Genomic DNA, 24,050 nt, shown 5'->3' with positions numbered 1-24,050 from the left:
GACCTATTTCAGGCTCTAATTACTTCACATCAAATATTGAACAGTTTTGGGGGAAAATATTGCATATTTTGTGTTTTCCCCATTTAAAAAGGGCATACAACATAAACAAGTAGTATGTATATGGACAGACCTGAGGTTAATCTATAAATATTTAAGCATTGAAAGTGAAAAAAAAACAATATTTTTTTTTTTTAGTTTGCCTTATTTAAAAAGTTTTTCGCATTCAAAAAGGGCATAAAACATAAAACAAATATGTCAACCTGTAGATCTGAAGTTGATCCAGTGTTTCCCATAAACTGCCAAGATACCTGTGGCGGTGGGGGCGTGGATATGGGCGTGGCTATGGGCGTGGTCACCATGACATCATCGAGTAATTTGCATAATTTACTACAATGATATGATTTTCTCTAAAAAGGCTAAAAAAATGTATACTTACTAATTAATAATAACAGTTTTGTTTCAAACGTCCGTCCATCCATCCATCCATCCATTTTACAATATAATTACAACACTTTATGTACATATTTATATACAGATTTGAACAATAAGTTATTCACTGAAATATATTTATTAATTGTGGTTCTTACAAAAAATATATCTTATAAAATATAAAAGCTAAATGTCTCTTAAAGCTCTGCCCCTTTAATTAGTGCATACTAAATAATTTAACTTTAGCCTACTACTACAACCATATTATTTACCAGCAACATAAAGTGAAACAGAGGCAGAGGTGTCCTGCCACAGTCAGTAACAAATAAACAAAAAACAGTAGTGGTGGTAGAAAGACACAGAGCTTCATCAAACATCTGATCCACTGAACAAAGAGCTCCAAAAATCTTGAACTTTAGACTGCCATCAGTTTTACTCCCTACACTTAACCATGTGTTTCCTACTGCCTGCAGACTTTGCACCCTTTGTTATATACACATGTTGTGTTTCTAATATAAATACATTTAATAAAGTCAAATACAAATAAGGCAACAAGAGAAGTATCCTACACTTCTCTTTTGTAAAGTAAATCTGAACAGCCGATATGGGCATCTACATCAACTATATGATTTGCCTGAGAAGCTGGACAGGACAAAAAAATAAAAACATTTAAAAAATGTTTTTTTTTATTTTTTTTTTTATTTGTGGCGGACGTAATTCTTTCGTGGCGGGCCGCCACAAATAAATGAATGTGTGGGAAACACTGGTTGATCTATGAATAAGCAAATAATACGAATTAAGTGTTGAAAGTAAAAAAAAAAAAAACATTGTCATATTTGACTTATTTTCAACACTTTATTGACTGAGACCCTTTTGGGTCCCTGGGACCTTCAACAGTCACCAAAGCTGAGGGAATATCTAATGCACAGGTGTCCAACTCAAGGCCCGGGGGCCAGATCTGTCCCGCCACATTGTTTTGTGTGGCCCGCGAAAGCGTGAAAATAATGTGCTTGTGTCAATATAACTATTTTAGATTTAAATCTTTAAAAATATTTTTTAAAAATGTTATATATATATATATATATATATATATATATATATATATATATATATATATATATATATATATATATTGATTGGCAACACTAAATGGTCCCTAGTGTGTGAATGTGAGTGTGAATGTTGTCTGTCTATCTGTGTTGGCCCTGTGATGAGGTGGTGACTTGTCCAAGGTGTACCCCGCCTTCCACCCTGAATGCAGCTGAGATCGGCTGCAGCACCCCCCCGCGACCCTGGACCGATGCACCACTGTCCCCTTGGGGGCGACACAGAGCCATATCTGGCATGTAAGATCAAGCGCGTAGCTTTGATTTTTAAGGAAACTTATTTGATTTTTTTCCATTTTATAATTTGCCTATTGAGTCAGACTGCCGAGAAATACGATGAACATTTCCAAGCATTTCCAAGCACTTCACCCAAAATTCAAGCATTTTTCAAACCATGAAAACACATTAAAATACAAGCATTTTCAAGGTTTTTAAGCACCCGTACGAACCCTGTAAAGGGCTCTCATTGTTTTTTAAATCATATTTAGAAGGCCGTCAACTGTTTTACAGCTATCAAAATATTTGATCAATAATTTGTGGAAATTAATTTATCACAGACCCGATTAGCAGAGGGGGATTACTGTACTGTACTGTATCTTTATTTGGATCAATTCAGCAATAAGACTGAAAATGTGTGTAGTTACCGGTGCTGCCAGAGAGGGCGTGCCATGGCGGCAAGCGGATGGACTTCTTGAGGAAACTGAGCTCCGGGTGGTAAAGCCGGAACGTCTGGTCTACGACGTGAGGTGTGGGCTCCACTATTAACTGGCAGATGGCTATTGGATCGCCGTTTTCTGCTTTGAAAGAAGCCTGCGGAGAGAAAAGGTTACGTAAGTAAGTTAGCTCCCCTCGGTCCGATACCAGCAAAAAAAAACAAAAAACAAGTGTCGCATTTAGGGTGACCAGGTGTCCGGATTTAGAATGCCCTGTCCGGCGTCAGGCGCAGCATCAAGCCGGACACGTATTTGTCCTCCTTTTTGAGGCACTAGGCTTGAAGAGCGGAGTTTTTTCATCTTTGCTGGGCTGCAGCGCAATAGCCAATCATAGACCGTAAAAAAATGCCCCCAACGCAGTAACATATCAAATGATTGGCTAAGAGCAGTGTCGGATACAAATCTGCTTATCATTGGTTAAAAAGGTAAACAAGGGTCCAACGTTCCCTCTAATGCAGACCTGGGTATTCTGCGGCCCGCGGGCCGCATCCGGCCCTTTGTGCGTCCCTGTCCGGCCCGCGTGAGGCCAATTATAAATTACAAAATACATTTTAAAAAGTATCTATGTCGAGTGTGCAATACAACGGTGCTGCTTTTGTTTTGAAAATCGTTATTTGTATTACTTCCGTGTGGACGTATGCGTGTGAGTGATTGTGAGTGAATGTGAACAGCTGCAATTACAAAATAAAGTTGAAAAAACATCTATGTCCTGCGCGCAATACAACTGTGCTGCTTTTATTTTGAAAAGTATTATTTATGGGCGTGTGTCAGTGTGTAACCTGCGAGTGAAGGTGCACATGCAGCGACAAGTGATGCACGGTTTACACCCGAGACGCTAAAAAGAGAAAAGTTGATGAGGAATGGCGTGTTTCCAACAAGACATGAACTGCAAAGCAACGTTCCCTCTAAGGTGCGCGCCTGCGCAATTGCGCACTGCTCAAGCGTCCGCTGCGCGCAGCAAGTATATGCCGTGCACCAAATCAAATCCCATCTGAATTCTAAACAAAATAAACATATTTATTCTATGGAATTTTGCAATGCAACTTTGAGTGACAGTGACAACAAGCGGCCCTAACGGTGTTCGTCAACACCGTTCAATAGAACACCGTTCAATTATTGTAACGTCTATCGAGATGCTTCGAGGACAGGAATTATATCGATCACTTTATTGAACAAAACTGTTTATATTCGGACATAACCACACCAAAAACATGAGTAAAACAATTCTATCTCGAAAAACTAGTCATTTTCTGCCGTACAAACCAGGCCAAAACCAACTTGTCATCTGTCACCAACACGCATAGCACTAAACCACTGGTGCGTTTATGGCCACACAAAAAGTCGGACAACTCAAACACCACACAAAGTTACACTATGACTCCTCAGTCATACGTGTGCTTATTTTACTGTCATTTCTTATTAATGTTAATTTATTTATATTAGTCATGGAATGCTGTTACACACACTATGTTGAAGTATTACTATTATTATTAATTATTATTATTATTATTATTATTATTATTATTATTATTTATCTTACGGTATATATCAAAAATAATATTGAGCAAAATTTAATTGAAATATTGTCGATGTGGCCCTCCAGCAGTGCTCGGGTAGCTCATGCGGCCCCCGGTAAAAATTAATTGCCCACCCCTGCTCTAATGTGTGCTTCTGCGCAATGGCGCACCGCTCACAGCAAATTAATGCCGCGCAGGAAATCAAAAATCCCATCTGAACTTTAAACAAAATAAACACAATACAATGTATTCTGTATGATTTTGCAATGCAACTCTATGAGGTGACGACAAGTGACAACAAGAGTGGCCCCAATGAATAAAACAATCTTTGTCAACACAGTTCAATTATCGTCTGTCGAGACACTTTACGGACAGGAATCCCATCAATCACTTTATTGAGCAAAACTGTTTGTAACCACACCAAAAACATGAGTAAAAAAAACTTTTATCTATAAAAACTGGTAATTTTCTGCCGTACAAACCAGGCTTAAACCAACGTTGTCCTCCGTCATATCAACAGAAGCCGCTCGCTCTGTCTCACCTGCACCAACACACGCACTCATGGCACTTAGCCAATGCTGCGTTTATGGCCACACAAAAAGTCGGACAACCCCAACGCCACACAATGTGTAAATGCCAGGTTGTAACACTCTGACTCCTCAATCAGATGTGTGCTTATTTTACTGCCATTTATTAAGAATGTTAATCTAAGGATATTATTCATGAAATATTGTCATAAATGCTAATAAAAAGATGTATTTTACAGACAGAAAGTTACAGGAACTAAATGTAATCTCTGAAAGGGGTAACATTTCTTTTAAAGGCAGGACCCGCAGCCAGACGTACAATACTAGCACATAGGTCATGAAAAATATGTTTTTTTGTTATTGTCATTGTAAGAGGGCAAAATCACTTATATCAGAAAATTATTTTAATAAAACATTTAAATTGTTATGATGTCAGGTTTGGGACAGGTGTGACGCTGGTGTGGCCACAGTGTGCACGTCTGATGTGGCTAACATTTTTTAAAAAATTATATATGTTACCTGTTAATTGTTGTTTACATTTAAGTCCACACATGTTATGCTTTGTGGCACTCTGCACTTGAAAAGATTCATCTCAGTGGTCACTTTTTGAACACCACAATGTATTGAATAAATACAAATACCGTTAACAAACACTTGACTTTAATATTTGTTCCTATTCAGCCACACAAACATCACCTTTAAACCACTCAAAATTGTACTACAAATAAGAGTATACCAGAGTCCTATGTACACCATAGTAATTTATTGATATGCCGCATAATGTCCTCCTTTTTGGTGTCATATGCCGCAAATTGTCCTCCTTTTTGGTGTAATGGAAATGGTCACCCTAGTCGCATTACATGGGGAATCTCCGGTAAAAGTGCCGATACAAGCAATCCTTCAGCGCGTTAACTTGTGCAAAGTTTGGACGGTAAGCCCACAAGTTTGCTCTTTTTTTGTATTTTAGTGAAGTCATTCACAAAAGGTAAACATGGTAGGCTATAGTCTACTAGGAGCTAGCAGCTACACAGCAACTAAGCACACAAGCTAGTAATACGTAATAAGTAGAGATGTCCGATAATGGCTTTTTTGCCGATATCCGATATTCCGATATTGTCCAACTCTTAATTACCAATTCCGATATCAACCGATACTGATATATACAGTCGTGGAATTAACACATTATTATGCCTAATTTTGTTGTGATGCCCCGCTGGATACATTAAACCAGTGGTCCCCAACCACCGATTGGTACCGGGCCGCACAAGAAATTAAAAAAAAAAAAAAAAAAAATATTTTTTTTTTATTAAATCAACATAAAAAACACAATATCAGAATCAGAATAGTTGTATTGCCATTGTTTGAGAACGGGTTCACAAACTAGGAATTTTTCTTGGTGCAATCGTGCGACATAAAACACATATAACACATATTTGGTAATAAAAAGAGCTGTAACTGAGCTATCAGATAGACTTAGAAGGAATTCAAGGAGCTACTGTTAGGAGTTATGGTTCATTTGCCTGATGGCCGAAAGGGAAAAAACTGTTCATGTGGCGGGAGGTGTGGGTCTGGATGGAGCGTAGTCTCCTGCCTGAGGGGAGAGGGGAGAATAGTTTGTGTCCAGGGTGAGAAGAGTCAGCTGTGATCCGACCCACACGCCTCCTGGTCCTGGAGGAGATATAGATCAATACAGTCTGCAGGGATACAGTCCGTAAGCACACATGATCGAATTTCTTTATGAAAAAATTAAAAAATAAAATAAAAACTCAGGCAGTTGAGTAGTGACAGTAGTATGAACAAAGGTAATGGAACAGTATGACGTCTTTATACTCTTGTTTTTACATTATTTACAGTCATTGAATGAAGAGTATTGTAGTCCGGTAATTACAGTGGTAAGTAAAGTGATTCTTGTGCGTGCGGTTATGTGCAATTGTGATAAGTGTTAATCAGCGGTGCGGTTGAGCAGTCTGATGGCTTGGGGATAGAAGCTCCTCCTGAGTCTCTCCGTGTTGGCCATGAGACTCCGGTAGCGCTTGCCTGACTGCAGCAGTGAGAAGAGGCAGTTGCTTGGGTGGCTGGAGTCCCTCACTATCCTCTTGGCCTTGGTGTAGACCAGGGGTCACCAACCTTTTTGAAACCAAGAGCTACTTCTTGGGTACTGATTAATGCGAAGGGCTACCAGTTTGATACACACTTAAATAAATTGCCAGAAATAGCCAATTTGCTCAATTTACGTTTAACTCTATGTTATTATTAATAATTAGTGATATTTACACTTAATTGAACGGTTTAAAAGAGGAGAAAACACGAAAAAAATGACAATTAAATTTTGAAACATAGTTTATCTTCAATTTCGACTCTTTAAAATTCAAAATTCAACCGAAAAAAAGAAGAGAAAATCTAGCTAATTCGAATCTTTTTGAAAAAATAAAAAAAAATTTTTATGGAACATCATTAGTAATTTTTCCTGATTAATATTAATTTTAGAATTCTGATGACATGTTTTAAATCCAATCTACACTTTGTTAGAATACATAACAAATTGGACCAAGCTATATTTCTAACAAAGACAAATCATTATTTTTTCTAGATTTTCCAGAACAAAATTTTTAAAAGAAATTCAAAAGACTTTGAAATAAGATTTAAATTTGATTTTACAGATTTTCTAGATTTGCCAGAATAATTTTTTTGAATTTTAATCATAATAACTTTGAAGAAATATTTCACAAATATTCTTCGTCGAAAAAACAGAAGCTAAAATGAAGAATTAAATTAAAATGTATTTATTATTCTTTACAATAATAAAAAAAAAAAAATACTTGAACATTGATTTACATTGTCAGGAAAGAAGAGGAAGGAATTTAAAAGGTAAAAAGGTATATGTGTTTAAAAATCCTAAAATCATTTTTAAGGTTGTATTTTTTCTCTAAAATTGTCTTTCTAAAAGTTATAAGAAGCAAAGTAAAAAAAATAATGAATTTATTTAAACAAGTGAAGACCAAGTCTTTAAAATATTTTCTTGGATTTTCAAATTCTATTTGAGTTTTGTCTCTCTTAGAATTAAAAATGTCGGACAAAGCTAAACCAGCTTGCTAGTAAACAAATAAAATTTAAAAAATAGAGGCTGCTATTTGAGCTATTTTTAGAACAGGCCAGCGGGCTACTCATCTGGTCCTTACGGGCTACCTGGTGCCCGCGGGCACCGCGTTGGTGACCCCTGGTGTAGATGTTGCAGATGGTTGGGAGCACACCTCCGACGGTGATCTGGCCACTCTCTGCAGTCCTGTTGCGGTCGTGTGCGGCGCTATTCCCAAACCAGGAGGTATTGTTTCCAGTCATGACACTCTCTGTTGTGCATGAGTAGAAGTTTCTGAGAATCTTGTGGTTTAGCTTGAAATTCCTGAGTCTCCTGAGGAAGTAGAGACGTTGTCGTGTCTTTTTCACCACGTTGTCTACGTGTGTGGTCCAGGACAGGTCTTCTGATATTGTCACTCCGAGGTATTTGAAGTTGGTCACTCTCTCTCTCGACCGGCGTCCCGTCTATGCTGAGTGGACTGTAGTTCCTTGCCCCCCCGTCTCCTAAAATCCACTATGATCTCCTTGGTCTTGCTGACGTTCAGGGCGAGGTGGTTCTCCTGACACCACAGTGCCAGGTTCTTCACTTCACTCATCGTTACCGGAGATCAGGCCCACCCCAGCTGTGTCGTCAGCAAATTTCACAATGGAGTTGGTGGTGTTTTTAGCCACACAGTCATGTGTGTAGAGTGAATAGAGGAGGGGGCTCAGAACACAGCCCTGGGGGGCACCGGTGTTAAGGATGATGGGTGATGAGGTGCAGTTACAAGTTTATAGAGATATCATGACTAGTGGGTACTGTATCATTCACAAAAGATGATTAATAATTTTGACCGAGAAGGTAGGTGTAGTATTTGGTTGATCTAAAGCAGGGGTCCCCAAACTACGGCCCGCGGGCCGGATCCGGCCCCCCAGCATCCAAAATCCGGCCCACAGGAAGTCCCAAGTTTAAAAAAAAAAAAAAAATTTTTTTTTTTTTTTTTTTTTTTTTTTTTTAAATCTTTCCTTTCTAATCCATTTTCTACCGCTTGTTACTCTTGGTGTCTCCTAGTTGCTCAGGCAAATCATATTGTCTAAAAATGAATTTTCCCATCGATAACGTGACAATGTTAAATGTTGATGAACATCAATGTTAATTGATGTTAAATGACAAAACGGATTATAAAGACAATGTATATATACATATATACTGTGTATATATATATATATATATATATATATATATATATATATATATATATATATATATATATATATATATATATATATATATATATATATATATATATATATATATACACAGCCTGGCCCCCGGCCAAATTTTTTTTAACCCTATGCGGCCCCCGAGTCAAAAAGTTTGGGGACCCCTGATCTAAAGTAATATGTACAAACATGGGTGACAATATTACCTAAAATAAGCAGAGATAAACAAAATAAAATACAATACAAAAAAACAGACTGGCTGATTATTCTGCTTGTCTAAAGAAGTATAAATCTCCGATTTTAGTACTCATGACATAAGATAAGCAAATTGGTCTAACAAAGAAAGTCCCTTGTAAGAAAAAACAAGTATTTATATCTTAGACTTAGACAAACTTTAATGATCCACAAGGGAAATTGTTCCACACAGTAACTCAGTTACAAATGATGGAAAAGATGGAAAGGACAATACAGGTATAAAATAGACTAAAAGCAATATAAAATATAACATATATACGTAATATTTACATAATATATGTACAGTATAGGATATATACTGATATATTATATTTAGAGATGTCCGATAATATCGGAAATTATCGGTATCGTTTTTTTTATTATCGGTATCGGTTTTTATTTTTTTATTTTTTTTATTAAATCAACATAAAAAACACAAGATACACTTACAATTAGTGCACCAACCCAAAAAACCTTCCTCCCCCATTCACACTCATTCACACAAAAGGGTTGTTTCTTTCTGTTATTAATATTCTGGTTCCTACATTATATATCAATATTTATCAATACAGTCTGCAAGGGATACAGTCCGTAAGCACACATGATTGTGCGTGCTGCTGCTCCACTAATAGTACTAACCTTTAACAGTTAATTGTACTCATTTTCATTCATTACTAGTTTCTATGTAACTGTTTTTAAATTGTTTTACTTTCTTTTTTATTCAAGAACATGTTTTTTATTATTTACCTTATTTTATTGTATTAATTTGTTTAAAAAGGACCTTATCTTCACCATACCTGGTTGTCCAAATTAGGCATAATAATGTGTTAATTCCACGACTGTATATATCGTTATCGGTTGATATCGGTAATTAAGAGTTGGACAATATCGGAATATCGGATATCGGCAAAAAATCCATTATCGGACATCCCTAATTATATTATACGTTTATATCATATATACAATATATAACAATTACCATGTACAATATTACAGTATATGTAACAGCTGCAGCATAAAATAGAGAGTAAATCCAGCAGAAAATAGACATTTTAACAAAGAGAAGTAGCTAACATTGGAGAAATGGCCAAGTCTAGCAACGTCTACCGCCCTCATACAAGCTATTATGACACACATTTTATTCAAAGAAGCCCCCTGAACTACAGTAATTTGTGATTTTCCACATTTTGCCTCCCAAGCTGACCGACATGGATCCCTGCCAAAGAGCAGCTGTGCAAACGGTTGACGTTTCAGATTTTCAGGCCCACGCTGACCCGCATGAGCGGCACATATGTGGCTTTGGCCATGTTCTGACTGACAGCGATGCAAAAGCTGGCATGGTGACAGGATACATATTTAATCTAGACCTGACCTCTCTGACCTCGCGACAGGAGCCATGATATGTGTGCTGTTTGCTCGGACTGAGAGATCCAAACACAAAACAAACTACTATAGACAAACAAGTGCATTTTTCATTTAACGTTGTGTTTGTTTACTGTAACCCCTAAAAGCATGGCCTATCCACTACAATGGCTTTTCAAGATAAAACAATAGCAATATGAAAATGATTTGGCAAGCTGTCAAGTGCATGTCAAGGAAAATGTCGGCCCCAATGTTATGGTCACTTTAGCCAAGCTTGAGGAAAGTAATTACTGGAAAAGTACTAATAGTAAATAAATAACATGTAATAAATACTAAAGTAAAAATAAATATGGTAAGTGCGAATGCAAAGAACGTAAAGAAAAAGGTGTTTCATGCATGTGGACTTCTGAAGATAAAGCTGCCCTTTTTTTCTTTTCTTTTAAATAAATAAATAAAACCAAAATAAATAAACAAACAAATTACACCAAAATAAATCCATGATGAAATCAAATAAATAAAAAATACTAGAGTATCGTATTTTGAAGATAAATATTTTTAATTTTTAATTGATGAATGACATAAAATAAAAAAGATGATTAAATCAAATAAATGAAATAAGTAAAATAAAAATATAATAAAATAAGTGAATAATACAATTAATAAAATAGAGCACAATAAATAATGCAAATGCAAAGAATGTAAATAAAAGGTGTATTGCACTGCTGAAGCTGAAGTTGACCAAAAAATGTAAATAAAAACATAAATACTAGAATAAAATCAAGATGAATTGATGATCAAATTAATTAAAAAACTGCGTATATTTAAATAACTCAAATGAAAAGTATGTAAGAAAAAGTGGTATCCTAAATGTGAACGCTTGAAGATAAAATGGACTAAATAAAAAAAAAAATGATACATATAATCCATCCATCCATCCATTTCCTACCGCTTGTCCCTTTTGGGGTCGCGGGGGGTGCTGGAGCCTGTCTCAGCTACAATCGGGCGGAAGGCGGGGTACACCCTTGTCAATTAAAATTAGACAAATGACAAAGTAAAACAATATATATGAAACAATTAATAAAATAAATAATTAATGCATTAAATAAATAAAGTAAAATAAGAATGCAAATAATGCAAAGAAAATGAGTATCATACAAATGGACTCGTCAAGATGAAGCTGACCAAAATATTAGAATACCATTACAATAAAATAATGATCAATTTAAATAAATAATTATGTAAAAAAAAAAAGGGGGTAATGGAAAAAAAATAAATAAATAAAGTCTATGAAACTGTATAGAATTAAAACCTGAAAAGCGAGCTGTCAAAGCAACTTGTGCAGGACTAACTGAGATCTTTCTGGCAGTTTAAAGTCAAGAAAGCCCAGAGTAATCTGTGCTCACGCCCCCCCCAAAAAAAGAGCGACAAAACTTCAGCTTCTATGGAATCAAATGTAGCGGAAAGACATTTTGCTGACAGCAAACCCCATCACAAGAAGATTTTTTTTTTTTTTTTTTTTTAAACAGCACATGGTCTTATCTCTTATCTCTGTCATGTCCCCATTGTTTCTGCCTGCTTTAAACTTCTTACATATTATTAATAGTGTGTGAAATAGGAAAGTAACTTCAGCCATACTTAGCTTGCACGCTTCATTTAACTAGATTAGCCAGATGTGTCAAACTGTCTCCCTTATTAGAGGCACTTTTAACACTTAAGCCTGACGTTTACAGTTGAATATATATATATATATATATATATATATATATATATATATATATATATATATATATATATATATATATATATATATATATATATATATATATATATATATATATATATATATATATATATATATATATATATATATATAGTGTTCAGTAAAGTAAACAAGATAAGTGTGATTTCCACTTGTCTGGCTATAAATTAACTTTTTAAATCACTTTAAAAAAAAAGAGGAGAGTGGAGGCTGCAAGTTCCTTCTTAATAGACTAATAATACAATCAGATAGAGGGTAAACGTGATCCCCTCCAGGGAGGATATACTGCATGAAACTTAAGCACAATAACACACACACACACACACACACACACACACACACACACACACACACACACACACACACACACACACACACACTCATTTACCTTGATGGTTTTGGCAGCAACAATATTGGACAGAATCTTCTTAGCCTGAGGAGAACTCCTGCTTGTAGGAAGGAAACTCGGCCCCTGTGAAGATTTGATAAGACGTAGAATGCTTATCAAGATTGATCATCTGTCAAGGAGTGTATTGGATATCTTATATGTGCACCTCAAGCAAGGAAACGGGGATGCAAATGATCAGAAAAGCAGCGCGGTGGGGTGTTAATAGAACAGTTTGTCCTTTCGGCATCCAGTGTTGAGTGTCAGTACATGTGTTTACTAGTCTGAGGGAGCCAGCAGCTACGGATCATATTTATTTAGGTGTAAAGACATTATCAATGAATTTCAGCTGTACTCCATATCGTTTTCCCATAGGGTTCACACATTAAAAGCCCCTCTATAGGAAAAAGGGAGCCAAATCATGCTAGTTTCACATGCAAAAGCAAGTACAAAGTCCAACTAAAAACTACAGCAAGAAGTCTAGTTTTACATCATTTACAGAACTATTTTCTTTTATATACCGTATTTTACGGATTATAAACCGCTACTTTTTTCCCAAGCTTTGAACCGTGCGGCTTATGCGAAGGTGCGGCTATTTTGTGAATTTTTCTTCGCTGACGGCTAAATTATGGAATGGATTTAAGCAAACAAAATGTAAGAAAAAGTTAAAGTTAAGTTAAAGGCCTACTGAAAGCCACTACTACCGACCACGCAGTCTGATAGTTTATGTATCAATGATGAAATCTTAACATTGCAACACATGCCAATACGGCCGGGTTAACTTATAAAGTGCAATTTTAAATTTCCCGCTAAACTTCCGGTTCAAAACGTCTATGTATGATGACGTATGCGCGTGACGTCAATGGTTGAAGCGGAAGTATTGGGACACATTGTATCCCAATACAAAAAGCTCTGTTTTCATCGCAAAATTCCACAGTATTCTGGACATCTGTGTTGGTCAATCTTTTGCAATTTGTTTAATGAACAATGGAGACTGCAAAGAAGAAAGCTGTAGGTGGGATCGGTGTATTAGCGGCCGGCTGCAGCAACACAACCAGGAGGACTTTGACTTGGATAGCAGACGCGCTATGCGACGCTAGCCGCCGACCGCATCGATGATCGGGTGAAGTCCTTCGTCGCGCCGTCGATCGCTGGAACGCAGGTGAGCACGGGTGTTGATGAGCAGATGAGGGCTGGCGTAGGTGGATAGCTAATGTTTTTAGCATAGCTCTGTCGAGGTCCCGTAGCTATGTTAGCTTCAATGGCGTCGTTAGCAACAGCATTGCTAGGCTTCGCCAGGCGGTACAGCATTAACCGTGTGGTTACAGGTCCATGGTTTAATAGTATTGTTGATCTTCTGTCTATCCTTCCAGTCAGAGGCTTATTTCTTTTGTTTCTATCTGCATTTAAGCACGATGCTATCACGTTAGCTCCGTAGCTAAAGTGCTTCACCGATGTATTGTCGTGGAGATAAAAGTCACTGTGAATGTCCATTTCGCGTTCTCGACGCTCATTTTCAAGAGGATATAGTATATAAAATACAAATCTGTGATCCACAATAGAAAAAGGAGAAAGTGTGGAATCCAATGAGCCCTTGTACCTACACTACCGTTCAAAAGTTTGGGGTCCTTATTTTGGAAGGAAAAGCACTGTACTTTTCAATGAAGATAACTTTAAACTAGTCTTAACTTTAAAGAAATACACTCTACACATTGCTAATGTGGTAAATGACTATTCTAGCTGCAAATGTCTGGTTTTTGGTGCAATATCTACATAGGTGTATAGAGGCCCATTTCCAGCAACTATCACTCCAGTGTTCTAATGGTACAATGTGTTTGCTCATTGGCTCAGAAGGCTAATTGATGATTAGAAAACCCTTGTGCAATCATGTTCACACATCTGAAAACAGTTTAGCTCGTTACAGGAGCTACAAAACTGACCTTCCTTTGAGCAGATTGAGTTTCTGGAGCATCGCATTTGTGGGGTCAATTAAACGCTCAAAATGGCCAGAAAAAGAGAACTTTCATCTGAAACTCGACAGTCTATTCTTGTTCTTAGAAATGAAGGCTACTCCACAAAATTGTTTGGGTGACCCCAAACTTTTGAACGGTAGTGTAAGTTACAGTCAGAGCGAAAAAAGATACGTCCTGCACTGCACTCTAGTCCTTCACTCTCACGTTCCTCATCCACGAATCTTTCATCCTCGCTCAAATTTATGGGGTAATCGTCACTTTCTCGGTCCGAATCGCTCTCGCTGCTGGTGTAAACAATGGGGAAATGTGAGGAGCCTTTCAACCTGTGACGTCACGCTACTTCCGGTACAGGCAAAGCTTTTTTTATCAGCGACCAAAAGTTGCGAACTTTATCGTCGATGTTCTCTACTAAATCCTTTCAGCAAAAATATGGCAATATCGCGAAATGATCAAGTATGACACATAGAATGGATCTGCTGTCCCCGTTTAAATAAGAACATTTCATTTCAGTAGGCCTTTAATAGAGTCAAAGAAAAATCAAAAACGAGTTCATGCCTCGATGGTTGCTAATGATGCCACTCTGATCACATGGACCTTTCTGTGACTTTAAAAATCCTATTTTCACCAAACACGTTGATGGAATTTGTAAATGTACACTTTTGTTCGTCATTGTGCTTGCAGTTTAGTGGTGTACAGTAGAACTGCACTGCATCGCTAACCATCTTCAATCTTGCTTGAACTGGTATTGGATTGTGCACGTGTACTTAATGTTGTGTCCAGTGAGTGTACCTTCTTGCACAGAGTACAGCATGAATATAATGCATATTTTCTAGGGATGTCCGATAATGGCTTTTTGCCGATATCCAATATTCCGATATTGACCAAACCCTTAATTACCGATACCGATATCAACCGATACCAATATATACAGTCGTGGAATTAACACATTATTATGCCTAATTTGGTCAACCAGGTATGGTGAAGATAAGGTCCTTTTTAAAAAAAAATTATACAAATTAAATAAGATAAATAAATTAAAAATATTTTCTTGAATAAAAAAGAAAGTAAAACAATATAAAAACAGTTACATAGAAACTAGTAATGAATGAAAATTAGTAAAATTAACTGTTAAAGGTTAGTACTATTAGTGGACCAGCAGCACGCACAATCATGTGTGCTTACGGACTGTATCCCTTGCAGACTGTATTGATATATATTGATATATAATGTAGGAACCAGAATATTAATAACAGAAAGAAACAACCCTTTTGTGTGAATGAGTGTAAATGGGGGAGGGAGGTTTTTTGGGTTGGTGCACTAATTGTAAGTGTATCTTGTGTTTTTTATGTTGATTTAAAAAAAAAAATTAAGAAAAAAAAAAAAACGATACAGATAATAAAAAAAAAACGATGCCGATAATTTCCGATAATACATTCTAAAGCATTTATTGGCCGATAATATCGGCCTGCATGCATCGGGCGTCTGTTCTGCGGAATGACTTCTAACCTGAGGAGCCATGTTGTGGTCACACAAGAAGCTTTGGTATTTCAGCGGAATGTGAACGCTCTCCTTAGGCCTCAGATAAACCTTCGGACCTGGAGCACCTTTCTCCATGTTGAACATGTCCTTCTCCAGTGAGGTGGGCGTTCTTGTGAGTTCTTTAAAGTACTGCCACTCCTCTGTGTTGGTGATGACGCTGTATGGAAAGATAATGGCACACAAGTGAGATTGAAAGAAACTATTTTTTGTCATCATTTAGTAGTCAGGGGCAGCACGGTGGAGGAGGGGTTAGCGCGTCTGCCCTTGCAATACGAAGGTCCTGGGTTCGATCCTGCGCTCGGGATCTTTCTGTGTAGAGTTTGCATGTTCTCCCCGTGACTGCACTGCAAAAACTGAAATCTAAAAGATTAAATATCTGAAATAAGGGTGATATTTGCTTATTTTCTGTCTGATAAGATAAGTCTTCTCACTAAGCAGATTTTATGTTAGAGTCTTTTACTTGTTTTAAGGGTTTTGGTCCTAAATGATCTCAGTAAGATATTACAGCTTGTTGCTGAGATTTGATGACCTATATTGAGTAAAACATGCTTGAAACTAGAATATCAACTGTTGCAAAGCTGTGTCATCAACACTCACAAGTATAAAACTACTTTTTTAAAGTAATAATTTCTTACTTCAAGCATGACTTTGACACAATAGTGTCTCAAAATTAAAACGGATGACAGCCAAATGGACTTTGCTGTTGTATTTTCAATGAAACAATAGAAAATACGTACTCATATAGTAGTACAGTTGGCACAGTACAGTAAACTGACAGTTAATATTTAAACATTTAACATTTTAAACAATATTGAACAGAAATAGTTCATGCACATTCAGATAAATTCCTCAAAATTACAATTAAAAATTTTTTGGCCGGGGGCCGGGCTGTATATATGCGCACTAATTGACTGAAAAAGCACGCACTTGGTGCGATGATGTCATGTTATCGATGGAAAAATGCATTTTTAGACCATAGGATTTGCCTGAGCGGCTAGGAGACCCCGAAAGTAACAAACGGTTGCCTTGTTGCCTTTCCATTACGAACAATAAATTTGTTTTTAGTATAAGTTTGCTGGTTTTAAGAAATGTAATGCTGAGCGCATATCATTATGTCAAGATAATGGCAGTAGCATTTACTTCATTTAAGAATATTTTTCAACATATTGAGCAAAAATGTCTCTTTTTTTTCTACCAAGAAATGTGCACTTGTTATTAGTGAAAATATACTTATTTTAAGGTATTTTTGGGTTCATTGAGGTTAGCTAATTTTACTTGTTTTGGAAAGTCTTGACAAGCCAAATTTTCTTGTTCTATTGGCGGATAATTTTGCTTAGTTCAAGTAAAATACCCCAAATTTTTGTATTTTTGAACACTGACTTTTTGCAGTGTGCGTGGGTTCCCTCCGGGTACTCCGGCTTCCTCCCACCTCCAAAGACACGCACCCGGGGTTAGGTTGATTGGCAACACTAAATGGTCCCTAGTGTGTGAATGTGAGTTGAATGTTGTCTGTCTATCTGTGTTGGCCCTGCGATGAGGTGGCGACTTGTCCTGGGTGTACCCCGCCTACCGCCCGAATGCAGCTGAGATAGGCTCCGGCGACCCCCCGCGATCCCGAAAGGGATAAGTGGTAGAAAATGGATGGATGGATGGATTTAGTAGTCAGTCAGGGATAAGACTCAGACTAAATCTTTTAAATAATTTAATAACATCTGCATAACTGGTTCAGCTCTCTCTTGGTTCACATCCTACCTCAGGAACAGACTCCAATCCATATCCATACACAACTGGCAACAGACTCTAATACACGTCCATAAACAACCGTACATCCCGCACCATCCCAGTAACTCAATGTGTCCCCGAAGGCTCCGTGTTTGGTGCCCTCCTTTTCATTCTCCACCAAGGACTTCAATTTCATTGCTTCGCTGACACACAACTCTACCTATCCACACTCTCCACCCTCACAAACTGTCTCTGTAATAAAATCAAATCATGGATGACCACAAACTTCCTCAAACTCAGCTGCAAAAAACCTAATTCCAAAAGTGAATAAATTAAGTTTTGTCCTCAAAAAGCCACAATATTGGCACACCTATCTTTGCCCATTCCTCTTTGCAGCACCTCTCAAGCTTTATCAGGTTGGATGGGAAGCATTGGTTTTCATCCAGGTTGTGTCTGTACATTACGGCATTCCTCTTAGTCTAGTCAGGGAGGTGACCAAACACCTGAAGGTCACTCTGTCAGAGCTCCAGCATTCCTCTGTGGAGAGAGGAGAACCTTCCAGAGGGACAACCAATCAATCCACCAATCAGGCCTGTATGGTAGAGTGGCCAGACGGAAGCCATTTCTTCGTAAAAAGTTTGCCAAAATGCACCTGAAAGACTCTCAGACCATGAGAAACAAAATTCTCTGCTCTGATGAGACAAAGATTGAAAATGTTGGTGTGAATGCCAGGCATCGGCTTTGGAGGAAACCAGGTACCGTTAATCACCGGGCCAATAACTGGTAGTGAAGCTACAGTGAAGTAAATAGCGAATGGCTTATTCTTGTACCGTGTTTTTCGGACTATAAGTCGCTCCGGAGTATAAGTCGCACCGGCCGAGAATGCATATTAAAGAAGGAAAAAAACATATATAAGTCGCACTGGAGTATAAGTCGCATTTTTTGGGGAAATTTATTTGATAAAAGCCAACACCAAGAATAGACATTTGAAAGTCAATTTAAAATAAATAAAGAATAGTGAACAACAGGCTGAATAAGTGTACGTAATATGAGGCATAAATAACCAACTGAGAACGTGCCTGGTATGTTAACGTAACATATTATGGTAAGAGTCTTTCAAATAACTATAACACAGGGGTCACCAACCTTTTTGAAACCGAGAGCTACTTCTTGGGTACTGATTAATGCGAAGGGCTACCAGTTTGATACACACTTAAATAAATTGCCTGACATAGCCAATTTGCTCAAATTACCTTTAACTCTATGTTATTATTAAAAACTAATGATATTTACACTTAATTGAACGGTTTAAAAATGACAATTAAATTTTAAAACATAGTTTATCTTCAATTTCGACTCTTTAAAATTCAAAATTCAACCGAAAAAAAGAAGAGAAAAACTAGCTAATTCGAATCTTTTTGAAAAAATTAAAAAAATAATTTATGGTACATCATTAATAATTTTTCCTGATTAAGATTAATTTTAGAATTTTGATGACATGTTTTAAATAGGTTAAAATCCAATCTGCACTTTGTTAGAATATATAACAAATTGGACCAAGCTATATTTCTAACAAAGACAAATCATTATTTCTTCTAGATTTTCCAGAGCAAAAATTTTAAAAGAAATTCAAAAGACTTTGAAATAGGATTTAAATTTGATTCTACAGATTTTCTAGATTTTAATTTTAATAATAATAAGTGTGAAGAAATATTTCACAAATATTCTTTGTTAAAAAAACAGAAGCTAAAATGAAGAATTAAATTAAAATGTATTTATTATTCTTTACAATAGAAAAAATACATTAACTTGAACATTGATTTAAATTGTCAGGAAAGAAGAGGAAGGAATTTAAAAGGTAAAAAGGTATATGTGTTTAAAAATCCTAAAATCATTTTTAAGGTTGTATTTTTTCTCTAAAATTGTCTTTCTGAAAGTTATAAGAAGCAAAGTAAAAAAAATTAATGAATTTATTTAAACAAGTGAAGACCAAGTCTTTAAAATATTTCCTTGGATTTTCAAATTCTATTTGAGTTTTGTCTCTCTTAGAATTAAAAATGTCGGGCAAAGCGAGACCAGCTTGCTAGTAAATAAATACAATTTAAAAAATAGAGGCAGCTCACTGGTAAGTGCTGCTATTTGAGCTATTTTTAGAACAGGCCAGCGGGCTACTCATCTGGTCCTTACGGGCTACCTGGTGCCCGCGGGCACCGCGTTGGTGACCCCTGCTATAACATATAGAACATGCTATACGTTTACCAAACAATCTGTCACTCCTAATCGCTAAATCCCATGAAATCTTATACGTCTAGTCTCTTACGTGAATGAGCTAAATAACATTATTTGATATTTTACGGTAATGTGTTAATCATTTCACACATAAGTCGCTCCTGAGTAAAAAATAAAAAATACGGTATAGTGCTTTTCTTTCTTCATTTCACATTCCCACACACATTCCCACACTGATGGCGGGAGCTGCCATGCAAGGCCCTAACCGCGACCCATCAGGAGCAAGGGTGAAGTGTCTTGCTCAAGGAAAAGTGTGTGTAGAATTTTGGGGACAAAATGAATTTATTACATTTTGTAATAAGGCTATAACATAACAAAAAGTGAAAAAAGTGTAGTGTTGCAAATGCTTTGCGAATGCACTGTAAATGGTGTGGACATGGTGCCCACCAATCACATTTAAAGGCCTACCGAAATGAGATGTTCTTATTTAAACGGGGATAGCAGGTCCATTCTATGTGTCATACTTGATCATTTCGCGATGTTGCCATATTTTTGCTGAAAGGATTTAGTAGAGAACATCGACGATAAAGTTCGCAACTTTTGGTCGCTGATAAAAAAAAAGCCTCGCCTGTACCGGAAGTAGCGTGACGTCGCAGGTTGTGGAGCTCCTCACATCTGCACATTGTTTACAATCATGGCCACCAGCAGCGAGAGCGATTCGGACCGAGAAAGCGACGATTTCCCCATTAATTTGAGCGAGGATTTAAGATTCGTGGATGAGGAAAGTGAGAGTGAAGGACTAGAGGGCAGTGGAAGCGATTCAGATAGGGAAGATGCTGTGAGAGGCGGGTGGGACCTGATATTCAGCTGGGAATGACTAAAACAGTAAATAAACACAATACATATATATACTCTATTAGCCACAACACAACCAGGCTTATATCTAATATGCCACAAATTAATCCCGCATAACTAAAACCTCCCCCTCCCGTCCATATAACCCGCCAATACAAATCAAACACCCGCACAACACACTCAATCCCACAGCCCAAAGTACCGTTCACCTCCGCAAAGTTCATACAGCACATATATTTCCCCAAAGTTACGTACGTGACATGCACATAGCGGCACGCACGTACGGGCAAGCGATCAAATGTTTGGAAGCCGCAGCTGCGTACTCACGGTAGCGCGTATCCAACTCAAAGTCCTCCTGATAAGAGTCATTGTTGTCCCATCTCCACAAGCATGCGTATCCAACTCAAAGTCCTCCTGGTAAGAGTCTATGTAGTCCCAGTTCTCCACAGGCCAATGGTAAAGCTTGACTGTCATCGTTCGGGAATGTAAACAATGAAACACCGGCTACAATGTAGCCGCTACGTGTTTGTGTTGCTGCAGCCGGCCGCTAATACACCCCTTCCCACCTACAGCTTTCTTTTTTGCTATCTCCATTGTTCATTAAACAAATTGCAAAAGATTCACCAGCACAGATGTCCAGAATACTGTGGAATTTTGCGATGGAAACAGATGACTTAATAGCTGGCCACAATGCTGTCCCAAAATGTCCGCTACAATCCGTGACGCCACGCGCAAACGTCATCATACCGAGACGTTTTCAGCAGGATATTTCGCGGGAAAATTAAAATTGCACTTTACTAATCTAACCCGTATTGGCATGTGTTGCAATGTTAAGATTTCATCATTGATATATAAACTATCAGACTGCGTGGTCGGTGGTAGTGGCTTTCAGTAGGCTTTTAACCAAACTGACATAAGCAAAGCAAACGCACAAAAGTTTGTTTTAGCTGAAACCCAGCACTCATCTACGTTCCCTGTAAAGAAAGTCCAGTTGCCCTTTATGCGACCTCTGAGTTTTAATTGTGTCCCAATTAAAAACCACAAGTCAACAGCATAAGACAAGGTAGGAGGAAAAGGGCAGACCTATGGAAGTGAAAACAGGAAAATACAGACCACAAAACCCAGACGAACGCTGAGCAGATAAAGTACAAAAATGCAGACAGGATGAAAATAAAAGTGAAACAAGTTTTGGTTGGGTTTGCCTGCAGTGGTGGCCTATGATCCCCAAGATGAAGTGCCCAGAAAAAAAAACCCAAGGTGGCTAACGTGTCCTCCACGTTCAAGAGGAGCCTCTGGGCTGAAAAGCACTGCAAACATCAAAGCCATCGTTAGACTGCAAAGCTCCGAGTACTCTTTGAAAACCTGTCAGTGAATTACAAGTTGAGGGTTACAGTCTTTTTTTGTTTGTGTCAACACAACCAAAAATGTTGAAAATACAAAAACATACAGAGTAGACAGACTTGGCGAACACAATGTTCCTTTAACTCAGACCTGGGCAAATTAAGGCCCGGGGGCCACATGCGGCCCGTTAAGCTTTTCAATCTGGCCTGCCGGACACTCCCAAATAATTTTTTTAGATGTTTAAGATGGAAAGTGTAGCTGCCATTATGATGTGCACTCAGGTTTTCTAATGACCGGAAGTCTTTAACTATATAAAGTAGGGATGTCCAATAATATCGGCCTGCCGATATTGAAAACATATCGGCCTGCCGATATTATCGGCCGATAAATGCTTTAAAATGTAATATCGGAAATTATTGGTATTGTTTTTTTTATTTTTATCGGTATCGTTTTTGTTTTGTTTTTTAATTAAATCAACATAAAAAACACAAGATACACTTACAATTAGTGCACCAACCCAAAAAAATTCCCTCCCACATTTACACTCATTCACACAAAAGGGTTGTTTCTTTCTGTTATTAATATTCTGGTTCCTACATTATATATCAATATATATCAATACAGTCTGCAAGGGATACAGTCCGTAAGCACACATGATTGTGCGTGCTGCTGATCCACTAATAGTACTAACCTTTAACAGTTAATATTACTCATTTTCATTCATTACTAGTTTCTATGTAACTGTTTTTATATTGTTTTACTTTCTTTTTTATTCAAGAAAATGTTTTTAATTTATTTATCTTATTTTATTTTATTTTTATTTTTTTTTAAAAGGACCTTATCTTCACCATACCTGGTTGTCCAAATTAGGCATAATAATGTGTTAATTCTACACTGTATATATCGGTATCGGTTGCTATCGGTATCGGTAATTAAGAGTTGGACAATATCGGAATATCGGATATCGGCAAAAAAGCCAAAGTATTTCAATGGTTGTAATCTGCGCTTTTGCATGATACAGTAGTTACTATGGTAATATAATTAGTTACTATGGTCATCTAATTAGTTACTATGGTCATCTAATTAGTTGAAATGCTTGTGTCAGGGACAGACGCGGAAGGAGATATTTACAACAAAGTTGTAAAGCTCAGTGATCTATCAGATATATCAGATTGTAGGTGGGGGTTTTTCTTTTACCCTTCGCGTCCATATTTTTGTTGTGTTCCGCTTGATTGTAAAATATGTGGATGGAGAGGGGGGTGTGACGTTCATATGTTGTCAATATTCAGTGTTTTATTCTTCATAGTTAAAGGCCTACTGAAACGCACTAGTACCGACCACGCAGTCTGATAGTTTATATATCAATGATGAAATCTTAACATTAAGATACGGCCGGGTTAACTTATACAGTGCAATTTTAAATTTCCCGTCAAACTTCCGGCTGAAAACGTTTCGATATGATGACGTTTGCACGTGACGTCAACGGTTGAAGCGGAAGTATTCGGAGCCCATTGAATCCAATACAAAAAGCTCTGTTTTCATCTCAAAATTCCACAGTATTCTGGACATCTGTGTTGGTGAATCTTTTGCAATTTGTTTAATGAACAATGGAGACTGCAAAGAAGAAAGTTGTAGGTGGGATCGGTGTATTAGCGGCGGACTATAGCAACACAACCAGGAGGACTTTGAGGATAGCAGACGCGCTAGCTGAACGACCTCACCTTGACATGTCCAGAGTTTGGTAGTATTGTTGATCTTCTGGCTATCCTTCCAGTCAGGGACTTATTTGTTTTGTTTCTATATGCAGTAAAGCCCGATGCTATCACGTTAGCTCAGTAGCTAAAGAGCTTCGCTGATGTATTGTCGTGGAGATAAAAGTCACTGTGAATGTCCATTTCGCGTTCTCGACTCTCTTTTTCAAGAGGATATAGTATCTGAGGTGGTTTAAAATACAAATCCGTGATCCACAATAGAAAAAGGAGAGAGTGTGGAATCCAATGAGCCCTTGTACCTAAGTTACGGTCAGAGCGAAAAAAGATACGTTCTGCACTGCACGCTAGTCCTTCACTTTCACGTTCCTC

At 37.4% G+C, this 24,050-nt stretch overlaps 1 protein-coding gene across 1 annotated transcript in view; it reads right to left on the bottom strand.

Annotated features, from left to right (window-relative positions):
• Positions 1-24,050, bottom strand: part of nphp4 (nephronophthisis 4) — a 486,853-nt gene that overhangs the window by 45,639 nt on the left and 417,164 nt on the right. Inside the window, exons 23-25 of the mRNA XM_062054501.1 lie at positions 15,790-15,979; positions 12,314-12,397; positions 2,180-2,345 (exon numbers count right to left, since the gene is read on the bottom strand). Coding sequence (XP_061910485.1) covers positions 2,180-2,345; positions 12,314-12,397; positions 15,790-15,979 — 440 coding nt within the window. The remainder of the gene's footprint in view (positions 1-2,179; positions 2,346-12,313; positions 12,398-15,789; positions 15,980-24,050) is intronic.

Source organism: Entelurus aequoreus, linkage group LG07 (genome assembly GCF_033978785.1).
Source record: "Entelurus aequoreus isolate RoL-2023_Sb linkage group LG07, RoL_Eaeq_v1.1, whole genome shotgun sequence".
NCBI classification, from domain to species: domain Eukaryota; kingdom Metazoa; phylum Chordata; class Actinopteri; order Syngnathiformes; family Syngnathidae; genus Entelurus; species Entelurus aequoreus.
The sequence above is the reverse complement of the archived record's forward strand: the minus strand, read 5'-3'. Positions and strand labels throughout refer to the sequence as shown.